This window comes from Phascolarctos cinereus, unplaced genomic scaffold (genome assembly GCF_003287225.1).
Source record: "Phascolarctos cinereus isolate Bilbo 61053 unplaced genomic scaffold, phaCin_HiC Scaffold_4;HRSCAF=312, whole genome shotgun sequence".
NCBI lineage: Eukaryota > Metazoa > Chordata > Mammalia > Diprotodontia > Phascolarctidae > Phascolarctos > Phascolarctos cinereus.
The window spans coordinates 223,159,856-223,177,068 of NW_027555847.1; the positions used below are offsets into that span (position 1 = coordinate 223,159,856).

Below are 17,213 nucleotides of genomic sequence, written 5' to 3' on the forward strand. Positions count from 1 at the left end.
AACTAAGATTATTTTTCCTTGATCAAATATGGGGATGATACACACACTTCTCGGTCACTTCCAATCATAAGTTGTAATGGAGGTTCCACATGTACACTTTAGGGAAGAAGAGAGGTTCAGGCCCAGTAAGGGCTGATTTTCCCTCCCGTCTGATGGTAGTGTTTTCTGTATAGTAACATCATTTCTGTGACTGAGTTCTAATGGCAGTACTTCCTGTATAGTTAAGTTCCATGGAAGTGCTTTCTTCTTTTTTTAATATTCTTGTTTTTAAAATAAGAAACCAAATCATTAGGACTTAACTCCATTACTACAGTAATTACCCATCCTTATTCAATAACCCTTGAGGTGAGTATAGCTTTGCTTCGTGACATAAAGAGTATAGAATTGTAACAATGAATTATATCCAAATGTCCATTGTTCATGCTGTTGAGGTACTTTCTTTGTTGAGCAAGTGCTGAATGAAATGTATTCCATATCGCTTGTCAACATAATTCAGAAGGATAATCAGTAATGATTTTTGTCCTCACAGACCTGTTGAAGAATTGAGCATGACTTGGAAGAGAAATGGAGTAAAAATTTCTAATGGACTCCACAGTTTGGGAAGACGGCTTACAATCACCAACCCAACATCCTCTGACATTTGGAATGTATATCTGTGAGGCTGAATTAAGAGGAACTGACTTTGAGCCAGCAAGAACAAAAGCCTTTCTTTCCATCATAGGTAAAACCAGTGACAGGGAGCATTATCTACCAGTATCTCCACTTAGAGTTAAAGAGTATATGGAAAGTACAATAGAAATTGAAGTTAAATATGCATTTCCTTGACCTTATACTTCAACTCTTTCTGAGGAAATGGAACAGAGGGGGTAAAATGGGGTTATCTTCCAAATTAATTCAATCATTCTTTCCTATGAATACAAATCTATTAAATATTTTATAGCAACACTGATGTTACTCCTAATACCCCCAAGAAATTTTAATTTAATCATAAAGCTTATGAAACACAGTAAAATCCTTATCATACAATTCTCCTATCTTGGCTTTTAATGCCATTAAACCTCTATGTGAAGCCTAATTTGTACTTCTGGCTTTAAGATTGTCAGCATTCTTTCTTCCACATACTCCCCCTCCACTAGAAAAAAATTTGTAGGAGAACTATTTGACATTGCTTCCTGCTAGAATAATAATGGCATAATGAGAGCAGAGATGCTTGCTGGGAAATGGGCTAAGTAACATTATAGAATCGAGAGGACCTTGAAAAAATAGCTCTCTCCACTTATGTTTATACAGTACTGCCATTGTTGATATTAGGCAGAATCTACCCACACACATATACCTAAAGAACTATGTTGTCTACAATCACCAAAGAAATCCTTAGTTCATTACTAGATGTTGATAAGATTAGGTTCAACGGTGAGACAGTTGATTTTATTTTCAGTTACTAAAATATTTTTAGCTCTGCTTAAGTTGCTACATTTGATACCTGCTTCTCTTTCCTAGCTTTCTCTCGATGCCATAGTATGACAAATATGAAGCAGCTGCTGATCTTCCCTTCACTCCCCCCAAAATAAAGTAGAAGTTTTCTGAGGTGAAGACTGGTTATAATAATGATAACCTTTATTCACATCCCTTCAAGAAGCAGTAATATTGAGAATAAAATATTGTCCAAACAATGGTAGATTTCACATGATTTTTGTCTTAAAACAATTTTCTTTAAAGCTAATATTTTCTAAAAAAGTGTTTAAGCAAACTTTCTCATATTAACATTGTGTTTGAGACAGTTTGCCTTTTTTTTAAAGCATGTCTCATTTCCTTAAATCATTGGAAGAAGTATATATTGCATGTGAAAAATAACTAAATCTGACACTACACAAACCTGTCATCACTTAAAATGAAGGCTGGAAGTTTTAAAAGCATGAGAAACAGATGCTTTTGAATCATTAATCATTGCTGAGTCTATACATGAGATCCGAGATGGTTTTTAGTAGCCGTTCTCATGTACCCACTAGCTATTGATAGAAATACTATATTTTCATTCCAGGCAAAAGCATTTTATTTTCATCAGAGTTGATCTACAGCTATATCAGAACAGCATACTATAAGTTGAGCCAAAATTAAAATTACTAATCTGTAAATCTCTAGTTGACAGTTTTTATTGTATTAAAGCATTTTATGGTTAATTTAAACAAGAGGGAAAAAAACTCTATAAGCCAGCATGCTAGTTTCAATCACAATTCCTTTCTTAATATTTAAAATCTATCATACAAACCTCAGTTTTGCAGTTACTTCCAAATACCAAAGCAAATTGTTGCCTGTTTTTTTTTTTTTCCTAGAATTATTATCTCTCAATGTTCTTTCTTTTAAACGTGAATGAATACATACCATTTATGGTAGTGATTTAATTCTTTTTCTTATTCATAAGATTTTATTGTGACAGGTGCAATTTTCTGGCTTGCTGTTAAGTTATGCCTCAGGTAGCATAGGAAATTATCTTTCTGAGTTCAAAGGCGTGGGTTTGATGGTAACCCCCATATCCAACAGTCATTCAGGGAGTCTCCTTAAAGAACTCTTATCCTTCCCTGGCAGTCTAAGTTGTGATAAAGTTGTGAAAGGAACTACTGTCATAAACAAGTCAGTGAAAGAAAGCAGAAAAAAATTGGCTACTAATTACTTTTATTTCACCCTGATAAAACCAGATAGCAGCAGGTAGGTGGAGCGGTGGATAGAATGCTGGGCCTGGAGGCAGGTGTCCAAATCTGGCCTTGGACACTAGTAGCTGTGTGACCCTGGGCAAGTCGCTTAACCCTACTTACCTCAGTTTCTTTATCTATAAAATGAACTGGGGAAGAAAATGGCAAACCACTCTAGTATCTTTGCCAAGAAAATCCCAAATGGAGTCATGAAGAGTCAGACACAACTGAATAACAATAAAAAAATAGATGACTGGGGCAGCTAGGTGGCGCAGTGGATAGAGAAGCGGCCCTGGAGTCAGGAGGACCTGAGTTCAAATCCGACCTCAGAGATATTAACACTTACTAGCTGTGTGACCATGGGCAAGTCACTTAACCCCACTGCCTAGCTCCCCCCCCCAATAGATGATTGAGTTGCAGGTGTTTATTCAAAACCTAAGTGTTATCCGCTGCTATTCTTTTTTATGAGTTTTAAGTTAAAAGATATGAAGAAGCTTGGTGTAGAGAATACAGTGCTGAGTTTGGAGTCAAAAAAACTTGGGCTTAAATCCCACTTCTGGCCCTTGTGAGCATAGCAGGTCACATACCCTCTCCAAGCCTGAGGCAACTACTTAGGACCTTAAGTTATAGATGGATGTACAATTTGCATCATTGCAGAGCATTCTGAGAGGTTAGTTCATTAATGGAACCCCTGATGTTCAAATCTGAAGTTCAAAATATATAATGAATCATTGTCTTACCAGCAAAGGAAGGTATTATCCTGCCAAATGCAAATAAGATCCCAGTGGAAAGATTCCTGTTGTTGATATATCCCACTGACTCCAGGTGCTTTTTAGCATGAGTCTGTCTTATAATTCATTTATGTTTATTTGAGAAGCACTTTAGATGTTTCATTTGTCCTTACATATAAACTATAGAAAAAATGCACAAGTTAATTATTGACATTTTCTCACAGCCATATAAATAAGCTGCAGGCCAGTTTACCAAAGAACAAACTGAGAAAGTAACAAGATGTTAAATTTATAGAACAGTGTTTATAAATTAAGAGAGAAACCTGTGGTAAATATTACAATTAACACTTACCATCCATGGTATCTGAACTAACTACAATTTCAGGAGTGTTTTGTAAGGATGACAATAGGAATTCAGCCTTGGTGGAGAGAACTGGCAGAGAAGATGTCAGAAAAAAAAATGGGCCCTCTTATCTTCCTTTTTATTTGCTATTGTATCTCTTTATATCCCCTTCAGCTCTCTTCTTGCATTAGGATCATCCTACTTTATGAATTCTAATCAATAACACCATGGGAGGAATGATGAACAAAAAGAAAGAGAAACAACAGAGATCCCTTTCTGTATTAATCTCTATAGCTCTAACAGATCTAGGCACCCTAACTTTTGACAGCTTTGGGGAGAAACAAGCTAGTTTCTGCTATGAGTACTACTTAAAGTGGTTGTTTCTGGTTATTAGCTATCCTGGAAAGCCTGGAACGAGAGTAGAGACAGAGTTCATTTTTGTTGATGTCTCTGCTGACACCAGAAAACCTAATTCTTGAGTGCCTGGAGAATCAGTGATAGATGATTCCTAACACTACATAAGGGAACAGGAAATATGCTTGGTATCCTCTTAGTTACCAACAATTGGTTCAAGAGTTGCAGACCCTATGTTCTGGACAGATGTGTAGGAGGCCTGAGCATGATGGCTTTTTTTTTTTAAATCTTAATTTTTCACAGAAGATGAAACACCTTTCCTCATTTCTTCATATGGTTTTAACGAAGACAAAAGAGATGGTTCCAAACTCTGGTTTTATTAGCTTCCATTATAAATATTTCAAAGGATAGTATTTGTCGATGGTATAGCAGTTTTAGAAAGAACTGCTGCCGATTAGAAAAGACATTTGCATTTCCACTTACTATTTGAAGATTGTGTCAGAGTTTGTGCACGGCTAAGCTAAATGAAAACAGATTTTTTTTTCTTTTTAGCTCAAAATCTTTTAATGGTTGTTTCACAACTATTTTTCAAACAATCTTTTATTATACCACACAGTGTATGTGATAAGCTGAGGAATCAGAGAAAAATCATCATAACACCTCTTCTATTTGGTTAGAATGAGAGATGAAAAGTGACTGAAAATGAAACCTATACAAGTTAAAAGAAAGTAATGGAATTACTGCAGGAGCAACCCACGTAACTGAGCACACTTTGCTCATTTGGCAGCTACGTGTGTCCTCCTCTGCCCACTGAATTCCCAATAGGTGTGTGTTTTCCATGGTCACTGCCTGCTGATTTTTAATAATGTGATTGCCCAGGTACTATAATTGAAACCAAAGAAAAGTCCTTGCTGACCCTTGGAATCTCACCCTTCATCCCAGAAGAAGTTGCCGCAGGCTTGAAATGATTTACAAATGGTAACCATGGAGGAGAATTTCATGAATAAATAGACAGTCTTGGTTAGTACTCAACAACATGTAATTAGTAAAGAATGGGATACAGGGGGAAAGGCTCTTAGATCAGGTCTATTCATTCTTGACTTCCCTTTACAATCCCTGAAGTGCTCACCAACTAATTGTGTAATTTTGTATGAGTCATCACTCAATCTTCCCCAGACCTCTTTTTTCCTCACCTGTAAAATGAAAGAGAGAAGTAGGTGATTTCTAAGGATTTTTTCCAACCCTAACAGTCCATGACTCTGGACTAGGTATCCTTAAGCTGAAATCCTCAGATCCCAAAATGGTCCATTAAATAGATTTCCATGGGTAGTTGAACTTGGATGGAAAAAAAAAACATTTTTATTTTCAGTAACCTCTAATTGAAATTTAGCTTTTTCTTCAATTATGAATGTAGGCAATAAATCACAGTTGTATTAACAGTAACTGTGACTTGGTCACCAATAGGAATTAAAGATGTTTTCAAATCATATTATAGTTATTGCAGATTTCTCAAAATATTATGCTTACTACTTCAAAATTAGTGTAGTTATTAAGCATTTTAATTTGCCTACATTTTGCCTACATTATCTCATTATTAATTTGCCTACATTATCTTGTTATTCATTGTGTCAATAAGCATATATTGGATGCCCCAGAAGTCTTAGTGCAGTTTTAAGCTACTAAATCTTGAAAACTGCATTGACAACCTATGTTGTCAAGTGCCCCAAGGTGGCACAGCAGATAGATCACTGGGCTTGGAGTCAGGAAGACCTGAGTTCAAATGTGGCCTCAGACACTAACTAGCTGTGTGACCTTGGGCAGGTCACTTAACCCAATTTGCCTCAGTTGCCTTACCTATAAAATGAGCTAGAGAAGGAAATGGCAAACCGCTCTAGTATCTTTACCAATAAAGTCCTAAATGGGATAACAAAGAGTTGGACATGACTGAAATGACTGAACAACAACAAACATTACTATTTCACAATTTTTTTTAAAGAATGGTTGGTTGGAACACTGTATTTCAATAAAACTGGTTTCCTTTGTAGTCCTTTGTATTTTATTCTATGCATTTAGAGGCATGGGTCTGAGAAGGACTGCTAACAGGGTTTGCTATTAAATATTTAACAACTGGCTTTCTCAGGGGCAAATGTGTGCATGGCAAACTTTTAATATTATTAACATTTTTCTCCAGATAAACAACAATATAATAAATCAAGCCCTGATTTGGAATGTTCACAGATTTTCCAGGTGTAAATGCTCACACTGAAAATTTAACAATTGGCTTTCTCTTGGTACTATGAGCTGGTTCTAGCAAACTACTGGGTTCATGACTAACACAGGCACACAGACACACACACAGACACACACACAGACACACACACACACACACACACACCACACACACACACACACACACACACTCTTAAGAACCCTTGCTCTAAGCCACCCCTTTGTTTGCTCTTTAACCAGCTGTGGAGGGCCCTAACCATTTGTAAGAGTGAATAGCAAGCCAATCAAGGTGGCCACACCATTAATTCCACCTATTGGAGAGAAGGAGGCTGGTAGATCCCTTAAGCTCAGGAGTTCTGAGATGTAGTGGGCTAAACTAACCAAGTGTTTCCACTATGTTCAGCATTAATATATTGAGCCCCAGAAGAGAGAGAGGGAGAAAGAGGCTATCAATTTGCCTGAGAAATGGAGAACTGATGCAGTTGAGGAATACAAGTGAGAACTTGAGAGTTGTTGAGACTATGGGACCAGTCAATGAGTAGCCCCAGCATTTTCAATCTTAGAGAGAAAAAAGGAGGCCCAATCTTCTAGGGGGGAGAAAAGGTAGTAAATAACAACACAGTCTTTGTTACCAAAGTTCTTCTCTATCCCTTAGGAGAATCACCTGAATAACCCTACATGATAAACTTTACTTCCTGAGATAAAGGGTGGCTGCCTAAGGGTAATCAGCAGGCATCTTATTATTTGTTGTCTAGTCATTATTTAGGTTTCAAGAATAAATGTGCATTGCTATTATTAAAACGTGCTAAGCCACAGGCAGTTTGTTGATTTTTACTTTGGTATGTTTTTTTTTTTTCATTTCCCCTTCCCTTTAAATGGATTGTGGTCATGGTTATTGACTGATTACATTCATAATGACTCTAGGAGCATGACCTATGTAAAAGGGCCTCCGTGGGATACAGCTGTTGTATAGTTAGAATATAAATAATGTTCATATCATTATTATTGATTGTGGAGGCATGTCCAAATGGCAAAATTATGAGTATGCAATGAGGATTAGCTTAAGCCAGCCAGAAACTCATATTTTCCATTATTTCTTTAGGCCAGCTTTATGCAGCAAAGCTAAATAGAGAATTATTGCATTTAACTAATGAATTTGGGACCACTGAGACAGCCAGGGTAGATAATTCAGGCAAATTTGTTTTCCTTGAATTATCCAGATAATTATAAAATACTATCCTTAATTTTGTCTCCAGATAAAACCTTTATTTTCTTTCTTCTTTTCTTTCTTTCCAATGCTCAGTAGTTGTTTCCCCCTTTCCTCCAAACTAAGTTCTTGTTTTAAGGATACACAAACAGCCTGCCAAGTTATATTATCTGCATTCAACAAAATTACAATGAAAATAAACTGCTTTGGAAGACAGTGCCCAGAAATTAATTATCACATAGAAACTGAATTTGACAGCTTTTTGTTATCATGATAATGAAATCACTACAACCTTAACACCTGGGGAAACCCGGTCATGCCATTGTTGTGTTTCTTCTGAATAAACTGGGACTAATATGGCAATTTACTTTCCTCTGAAGTTCCATGTTTAATAAAACATTTATTTATCTATTTTTATTTATTTATTTTGCTACAGAGCTTCACATTTTTTTAAGACATTCCTTTTGTTTCTATTTGGTATTTATCAAGTGTCTACTGTGTGAAAAGTACTGTTATAGATTCTGGGGATAAAAAGACCAAAACAAAAAATTGAAGCAGTCCAATCCTTGAGAAGCTTTGGTTTTACTGGGAAATGCAACATATACAGAGATAAGTAAATACAAAATATATATGAAGTAATGTGGGGGATGCTAACAACTATTATTTCCTCTTTATCTTACTTGGACATATTTGTTTGCTTTTTGTCTCCCCCATTACATTGTAAGCTCCTTGAGAACAGGAACTGTCATTTACCTCCTTTTTTTTATATCCCCAACACTTAGCACAGTACTTGGCACACAGTAGGCACTTAATAAATGCTTATTGCCTGCTTGCCTGACATCAAGCTTCATATAGGTAAGTAGCACCTAAGCCACGCCTTGACGGGAGCCAGGAATTCTAAAAGGCAGAGTTGAGGAAGGAGAAAGTTACCAATCCAGGTAGGAGAGGAGAGAAAAAGAGAGGAAAGCAGCCTGTGCAAAAACATAAGAAGTGAGTGAGGGGAAGGGCAGCCTGTGCAAAGTCATGGGATGGACAGAGACAGAATATCGTGTGGAGAGCAGCGACAAGTAGGCCACTATGGCAGGAATGTAGATAGTATGGAGAGGGATCATGTGAAATCAGTCTGGAAAGATAGATTGAAGCCAGATTCTGAGGGGTTTTAAGTGCCTAGTAGGAGATTTTATATTTTAGGTAGGCAATAGAAAACCACAGAAGTTTCATGATCAATAGAGTGGCATTTTCACTCCATTTCAGGGAACACTCCTCTAGCCCTAACTATGCTTAAATAATCAGATAAGGTCCTCCTTCCCTTTGCTAAACCTATTTTGCTAACAGAGAATAGTTTGGCCAGGGTAGGCATCAGGACATCAATGGCCAGGCAGCCTAAACAGATCAACATGGACTCAGCCACCTGGCCGTTTTCCACACTGCCATGTGGGCTTCCCAGGTAGATTTCCACAAAGTCTGCCTTATTAATCTTGGGGTATAACTGACTGTTCTCCCAGGCACATATCCAGTTGTTCTGAAGAGAGAGGAGAGGGTTTGTTGTTATTTTGAATTCTATTCAAGTATTAAATATGTTTTGATGAAGTTGAATTGCTAAGGCATTTACAATTTTTTAATATGCTGCACTTCTCCTCTGATATAGGCCCAATGATGTGCTATGGCACTTTATTTGACATGCTTCATGAGGTGGTGTTTAGTGTAGATACTGAAGCAAACTATCCTATAAAATACTGTGCTGTAAATATAAACCTTTATGAACCTCTTGGGATAGTCCTTCTAAACTGTGAATTAAGATATTCCATGATTCAAGCTCATAAACTCAAAAGTAGCCTCTGCAATGACTATTAATTTGCTGGCTGAAATCTTGGATAGAGATTGCCATTGGCTATCCTCTCTGAATTCACAGTTTTATAAATGGTAGTAACTAAGGAAACAATTTTAATAATATTTTACCTATTTTTTTAAGCTCATCTTAAAGTTTTTTGGGTAGTGGCTCTGTAATTTGATCTGAGCAGAGAACTCTGGGTGAGGGAGCTCTCTTCAAAAATATAGATAATAATAATAACAACAACAATAGATAACACTTATATAGCACCTACTATGTGATAGCCTTGGAGTTAAGTGCTTTTCCAATATCTCATTTGATCCTCACAGAAACCCTGAGAGAAAGGTATAATTATCATCGCCCTTTTACATTGAAGAAATAAGCCAACAGAGGACATGACTTGTCTCATGTCATATAGCTAGTAAGTAGGTAAGGCTAGATTTGCGCTCTGTCCATTGCACTATCTATGTAGCTATGTCATTCTCAATTTATAGTTTTAGAGAGATTAAGTGACATGACTATGGCCATATAGCCAATATACATCAGAAGGTGAAATTGATCTCAGTTCTTTCTGACTCTGAGGCCATCTCTCCGTCCACTACACTTATCATTGACTCTCTTTGAGAATATTAAGAGTTTTATTTTTTAAGGGCTTTCAACAAAAAGGATTCACCTACCTCTTTAATGATTTTTTTCTCTCTCTTTTAAAGAGCCTCCCTATTTTACTGCTGAACCTGAGAGTAGAATTCTAGCCCAAGTGGAAAAAACTGTGGACATCTTGTGTCAAGCAATGGGTAAGTTTCAAAAATCTATTAAAAGAGTATAACCAAGATAAATGACATGTTTACTGTGTCTTCCGTTGCCAAGCAGAGCTTTGACCTTCAGTCACTAGCATTCTATTTGGAAATATGTTTAATTGTTTGCTTTGTCACATGCTAGGTAGCAACAGCTTTTAGTAATGTAGTTTGGTATTTATATTGGAATAGTCATTATCCAGTGAGCCAAACAGTCTCTATTTCTTCACAATCTGTGTTTTAAAGGTTGATTATCTTATATTTAGAAACACTTTAATTGATATTTGCATCATGCTTGTCAGGAGCCCAGTTCCTAGCCCCTCGCTATTAGCGTGGGATAGATGAAGCTGGGGACCTATTTGTGCTAGTGGTAGGTGAAGCATGGAGTTGTTAACATTTTCACCGTTATAATAGAACTCATTATAACTCTAGGACTAAGGACAAGATGATACCATCACCAAAACCTTTCCAAATATCTAGCCAGTCTACACTGGCTCCCATAGCCTGAAGGCCAGGCATTACTTTGACCCTTCCCTGAAGGTTTTCTGGTACCTTTAAATGTCCATTGTGACTGCTGGTTCAAGCCTCCACTGATTGCGTTCCCTCAACTTTAGGGGGTCTCCAGTACCCTAGTTCCATTTAACCACTTAACATTTAGATTTGCTTTTCTTTTGGGGGGGGGCTATTTTATATACAAATGACAGTGCTGCTCCAGGTTTTTATCTCAAACACTCATTAATATTTTCTTATTGCTTTTACAAAGGAATATTTACTTCAAAGGTATTGCAAGAATAAACACACAAGTACTACCCCCACCTCAACACCTGGACTTTGAGAGGCACTTTTGGCACTGCAGTTTTTGGGGAGGGGAAAGGAATTAGGTTCACAGCTTAACTGAGTTCATACAGAGCATAGTTCCACCAAGTTCCAAGTCCAAAGCTCCCATGGGCCCATGTCCAAGCACTTTGGCTTTGCAGGGCATCCCTACTAGGCTGGCAGCAATATCCGCACTGAAATCCTGGCTCCAAATTTCACGTGGTTCAAGCTTCCCAGTCTAGGGACTCCAGTGCTTATTTCAAGAATTGAAAATGATGAACGAAAACAATCTTAAACCCCAAGCCATCTGACAGAGCTCCTAAGGGAAAAGGGGAGAGGTAGCCCTTCCCCCTACTCAGCTCAGTGTATGATGTTCACGCTTTGGGTGAATAAGACCTTCATTCCGTGGATCCTGCTGGAAAGAGAGATAACCTGTCTCAGTCTGGTGGTTTTAAAGACTCAGCTAGTTTTAGTTATTAGCCATTGCAAAAGGCTGTTCCCACCCATATGGTAGGGGAATGTAGAATGTCTTCTTCCAGATGCTGGTCCCTGATGTCTTCCACATAGATGACTCCATCTTAGGTGATCTAGACATGTACAAAGCCTCATTACACAGAGAAATATACTGTTGTGGACTGTTGGGGTATAATTTGATGAATAATAACATGATATAGTAGAAAGAGCCTTGGCTTGAATTCTTGATCTAGCTCTGCCATTAACTTTTGTGTGACCTTAGGAAAGCTATTTCATCTCTATGGATTTCAGTTTCCATATCTTTCAAATGAAAGTCTTATATTAGATAATTTCTAAGGTCCTGTCCAGCTTTAATATATGCTAGGATTCTTCTGTGTTGTAGAACTGAACTTAGCCTGATGCTTTGCAGTTGGGCTTTTCTATCCCTTTTCCCTTTTTCCTGCCCAAATTCCATTCTAGTTGTTGAACAAATTGCAGGGTCATCCATGGTATGAAAATTGGACTATAGATTTCATGCTAGAAGGGGGCCTAAAGATCATCTAGCCTAGAGGTGTCAAACACGCAATCATCTCTGTCTATAAAATTCCTGAGTGTGGCCCAAACCATATTAAACTGTAATTGGGAAATATTTAACAAAATAAACAAAGATACAATGGAATATAGATAATGTTAATGTGTGATTTTTCTTAGTCAATATGTGGCCCGCAGGAAGCCTTACCTACAGGTTAGTGGCCTTTTGAGTTTGACACCACTGTTCTCATCCAACCCCAGCATTTTAGAGATGAAGAAATGGAAATCCATAGAAGTAACTTGTCCAAGGTCCCACAGTTAGTAAGTAGCAGAGCTGGAACAAGGCCCAAGTCCCCTAACTCCAAATCTATCTGTTTTTCCATTGTACTCCAAAATAGACTCAAACTGGGGAAGGAGAGAGTTACAAAAGGTGGAAAAGAACTTTATAATTATAAAGGTGATTAAGCACTTGAAATGCAAGGGAAATAGGGATGTTGTAATCCCTAGAGCATTTGCGAATATTCTAGACAGTCATCAGTCTTCAGTAGTTTAGGTATGTTTCTTCATAATGTCAGAGGGCTTGATTCTCAATCCTCTTATAGTCCTTTCTGGTTCTATGATGCTACAAAAGGATGACCCCTAACATAAAAGGCTTGGGGCAAAATAGTAAATTTCAATTAATGGGATGGTAGGGGCTATTTGCCAAATCCAAGCTATAGGAAAATGGCTTTTTTATTGTTTTAACAGGAAATCTTACCACTTTTCTGCCACTGTTCAGTTTTATGTCAACCACTTTTTCATCACTTAGTGATAATTCATATGTGCCCAGGGGGATTTTTGACAGATGAATTACAATCACAGTGAGAATTCACAACAATAGCATTTACACTAGCTCTATATTTGCATGTTACTTAGGTTAAGCCTACTGCCTAACAATACATCAAGCTGGACAACATCTGTTGTTTCACCTATTGTTTTCCTCAAATGTGATTAGGTAAAGCCTTTAATGAATATTTCATTAATGAGTACTGCACTGTAAATTCTGGTGGAAAAAAAATTTGAATATAGATCTAGTATGCACTTTCATGATAAACATACTCCATTTTAACAGGATAAATTTAACTTTGTGAATCCAAGAGCATAGATGAATATTTTAAATTAATGATATTTGTAATACATGTAACCACAGGTAATTATCCTTCCAGACAACTAGCCTTCATTTCTGATGATGATGAATGACATTATTTCTTCAGTGAATGATGTAGAGACCAGCATGTGACCAAAATTTCCTTTCTTAGTGTCCTTCTCTGTGCTTTGGATAATAGCATCTGATGCCCATAGGAGTTCTTCTATTAATAGCCTTGATTTCTAGATGCTTTGTCAGCCCAAAATGGTTTTCCCACATTCAATATGATTTTGCAGAACCATAATAATGTTCTTTGTCAAGGAGTGTTCATTCTGCCCCATATTTCAGCCGTATTCTCTTAAGTGGTTAGAAAATCAGGCTGTAGCTCTCACTACCCTTAGCCAAAATACCATCTTCTTTGGAGCTGATGTGAAAGAATGTGACTGTGGCAGAAATGAAGTGGCATACTTCATCAGTCTCTCTCTCTCTCTCTCTCTCTCTCTCTCTCTCTCTCTCTCTCTCTCTCTCTCTCTCTCTCTCTCTCTCTCTCTCTCTCTCTCTCTTTCTCCCCCTCCCTCTCCCTTTCTCTTTTTCCCCTCTTCCCCCAATACTTGAAGTTCACATGCTCTGATCAGCATGAGAGCTTTGACCTTGTTTTATTTTTTTACCTCAGCTGGTTTGCCCCTCCTTGGGCAATTAACTAATCTCCTGCTCCTGGGGACTCGCCTACCATATTAATGCTGAACTTAGTGCCAACTCCCAGTCAGCACTGTTTACCACAATGCTGACCATGTCACATCCTTATTCAACAAACTACTTTGGCTTCCTTTTTCCTATGAGATCAGAAATAAAGTCCTCTGGTTGGCAATTAAGCCTCTTTACCACCCCATCCTTTTCTACCTTTCCAGTCTTCTTACATTTTATCCCCCTCTACATACTCTGGTGGCACAGTGGATAGAGTGCCAAGTCTGAAGGAGGAATACTTATCTTCCTAAGTTCAAATCTGGCTTCAGACACTCACTAGGTATGTGACCCTGGGTGAGTCATTTAACCCTGTTTGCCTCAGTTTCCCCATCTATAAAATGAGCTGGAGAAGGAAATGGCAAACCACTCCAATATCTTTGCTACGAAAACCCCAAATTCAGTAATGAGGAGTCAGACACTCTTCAGTAAAACAATTGAACAACTAAACCCTCTATAGTCCAGGTTCAGTAGCCTCCTTTGCTGTTCCTCATACCAGACACTCCACCTGACTGTGGACCTTTTCATTGACTGTGTCCCTCCTCATCTCTGATGCCTCCTTTCCATGACTTCCTTCAAGTCCCAGATAAAACTCCATCTCCTTCAGGAAGCCTTTCCTTATGTCCCTTAATTCTATTGCCTTTCAGCTTCCTCATATGTAAAATGAGTATGGTAATTAATAACACCTCACTCATAGGGTTATTGTGAGGATCAAATAAAATAATGTAGATATAGTACTATGTAAACATAAAAGAAAGTGCTATAGCAATGGGATCTTTTAAACCACAACTTCTCTGGGCCTTATTTTCATCTATAAAATGGGGGAGTCTCAAAGGTCCTTTCCATCTGTAACAAACATTCTATGTTCTGAATTTTTCCCTGGACTATAAACTGGTTTACCACACAAGCAAAAATAGAGTACTTTGCAATAGTATTTTTTGTTCATTCTTTTTTGTTACTGTGAATTTTACAATCAGCAAACACAAACATATCAAAATACAAAGAACAGGAAGGAGGATTGTACAGGGAACTATAAACTTCTGTTATGTAATTAAAAATTACATATATTAAGTCTTTTCAAAAAATTCTATTGCTTCCCTTTGTTGATTATCTCTAAATTTATCCTGTATATAGCTTGTTGTCTCCCCCATGAAACAGAGAGCTCCTTGAGAGCAGGGTCTGTCTTCTGCCTTTCTTTGTATACACAGGGCTTAGCACAGTGCCTGGCATGGAGAAGGAGCTTAGTAAATGTTTATTGACTCACTGACAGCCCCTGGCAGCTCACAGCCTCAACCTCTTCTAGTATCTGGAATTGCAAGTGTGCACCACGACATCTAGCCATAAATTTTAATCTTCAGTCTGGTGCCCTGTTCTCCCAGCTAACTCAAACATCTTCTAATATGGCATTTCAGGACAGTGGAAAGCACCTCACATGAAGAGTAAAAATAAACAATGTGGTCCTGGCTGTACCAGTAACAAGTTGCATGGCATTGGGCAAGTCACAATCCTTCTGAGCTTCAGTGTCTTCATTATCAAAGTGAGAAGTACACAGCTGTTGTACATTATCTCAGACTCTTTGGAGCTCTTTAAAAAGATGAATGCTTCTAACTCTTTCTGCTTTGGTATCTCTTCACCTCTAGTATAATGATACGCATGTGGTTGCCGAGAAAGGGGCTATGAGTATTAAAAAAGAATCATTTCCTTTATTGTTTTTTTTGGTTCATGTTCTTGGGTAAATGCCACCTTTTTTAAAGCCAACAAAACTCAGTGATTCTGAGAATATAAAAATTTTAATATATTCATAATTTTGAAAGAAGAATTTATAATACTAAGGGATATTTTGGGGGATAAAATTTATATTCAGGAGTTGAAATTGCCCTAATGTAGAAATAGTTCAGGCGCTCAGTGTTTTTATAGTTATCTCGAAATAAATGGCATTCTTAAGTTCTCCCCTCGACCAGAGCATATACTGTTTTTGCATAATTTCTTTAGTATAAATGTCTGGGAGATATCTTCTTATGGTATACATTGAGCTGGCCTTTCAGCAGAGCATTGCTATCATATAATTTATTACTTTCTTTTAATTTTGACAGTGTAATTCTAGTAGCATGGGAAGTGGTTATTCTTTGTGAAAGCTACATGATGTAATTGCTATTAGAGACTTTTACATGAATTGGTTGTGTGTTTACCTTTGAAAACATGTGTTTTTTTTTTAATTTCCTAATCTAATAAAAAGTGACAGGGAACATAATTAAAGCAAAGCAAAGGATCTGACAACCCATTATCTTGAAATATTCTGAGACATTGTTTATTAAAGAAAACTTTCTGTACTTGCTGAATAGCTTATGAGAAAGAAAGAGAGGGATAGCCTTAAAGATGGGAAGCTCTGGATATAGTCCTATTTCTTCCAAGCTTTAGTTGTGTGATGTTGGACAAGTCCTTAACCTCCCCAAGTCTTGGGCAACTCTTAATACACACCTAGGGTGGGAGCTTCCACACTAGGAGTTACCCACACTGATAAAAGCACAGGAGGAGGAGGAAGACCTGATGTCTAGAGATTTCAAGCTGCTTTATGTGTTTGAATTATTTCCATTTATATTAAAAATTAAAAACTAAGAGAAAAAGATTTCAGTATCAGTACTATACTTAGATATTCATATAATTCTACAGTGGGCTCAATACATGCACATATCCACATACACACATGAACGTGCATTGTTACTGTGTCCAATTTTTCACGACCCCGTTTAGGGTTTTCTTGGCAAAGCTACTGTAGTGATTTGCCATTTCTTTCACCAGCTCATTTTACAGATGAAGAAACTGAGGCAAACAGCATTAAATGATGCCCAGGGTCACAAAGCCACTGAGTGTCTGAGGCCAGATTTGAACTCAGGAAGCTATCTTCCTGACTCCAGGCCCATGTTTCTATCTACTGCACTACCTAGCTACTCTGCATACACATATACAAAAATATATACATACACACACACACACACACACACACACACATATACACACCCATATGCACAAATATACATGCATATAGGCATACACACATATGCATGTACATACATACTCGCAATACACATATATTCTTATTCAGTCATTTAGTCATATCTTATTCTTCATGACCTTGTGGATCATACTGTCCATAAGGTTTTCTTGGGAAAGATACTGAAGTGGTTCTCCATTTTCTTCTCCAGTGAATTAAGGCAAACAGAGGTTAAATGACTTGCCTAGGGTCACACAACTATTAGGTGTCTGAGACCAGATTGGAACTCAGGCCCTGCACTCTATCCACTGAGCCATCTAGCTGCCTCACACACATATATACACACTTATACGTGCATATGCATATACACCTAAC

At 37.5% G+C, this 17,213-nt stretch overlaps 1 protein-coding gene across 1 annotated transcript in view; it reads left to right on the plus strand.

Annotated features, from left to right (window-relative positions):
- Positions 1-17,213, plus strand: part of SDK1 (sidekick cell adhesion molecule 1) — a 1,163,851-nt gene that overhangs the window by 796,054 nt on the left and 350,584 nt on the right. The window contains 3 exon segments of the mRNA XM_078152930.1: positions 530-641; positions 643-721; positions 10,096-10,179. Of these exon segments, the coding sequence (XP_078009056.1) occupies positions 530-641; positions 643-721; positions 10,096-10,179 (275 nt within the window).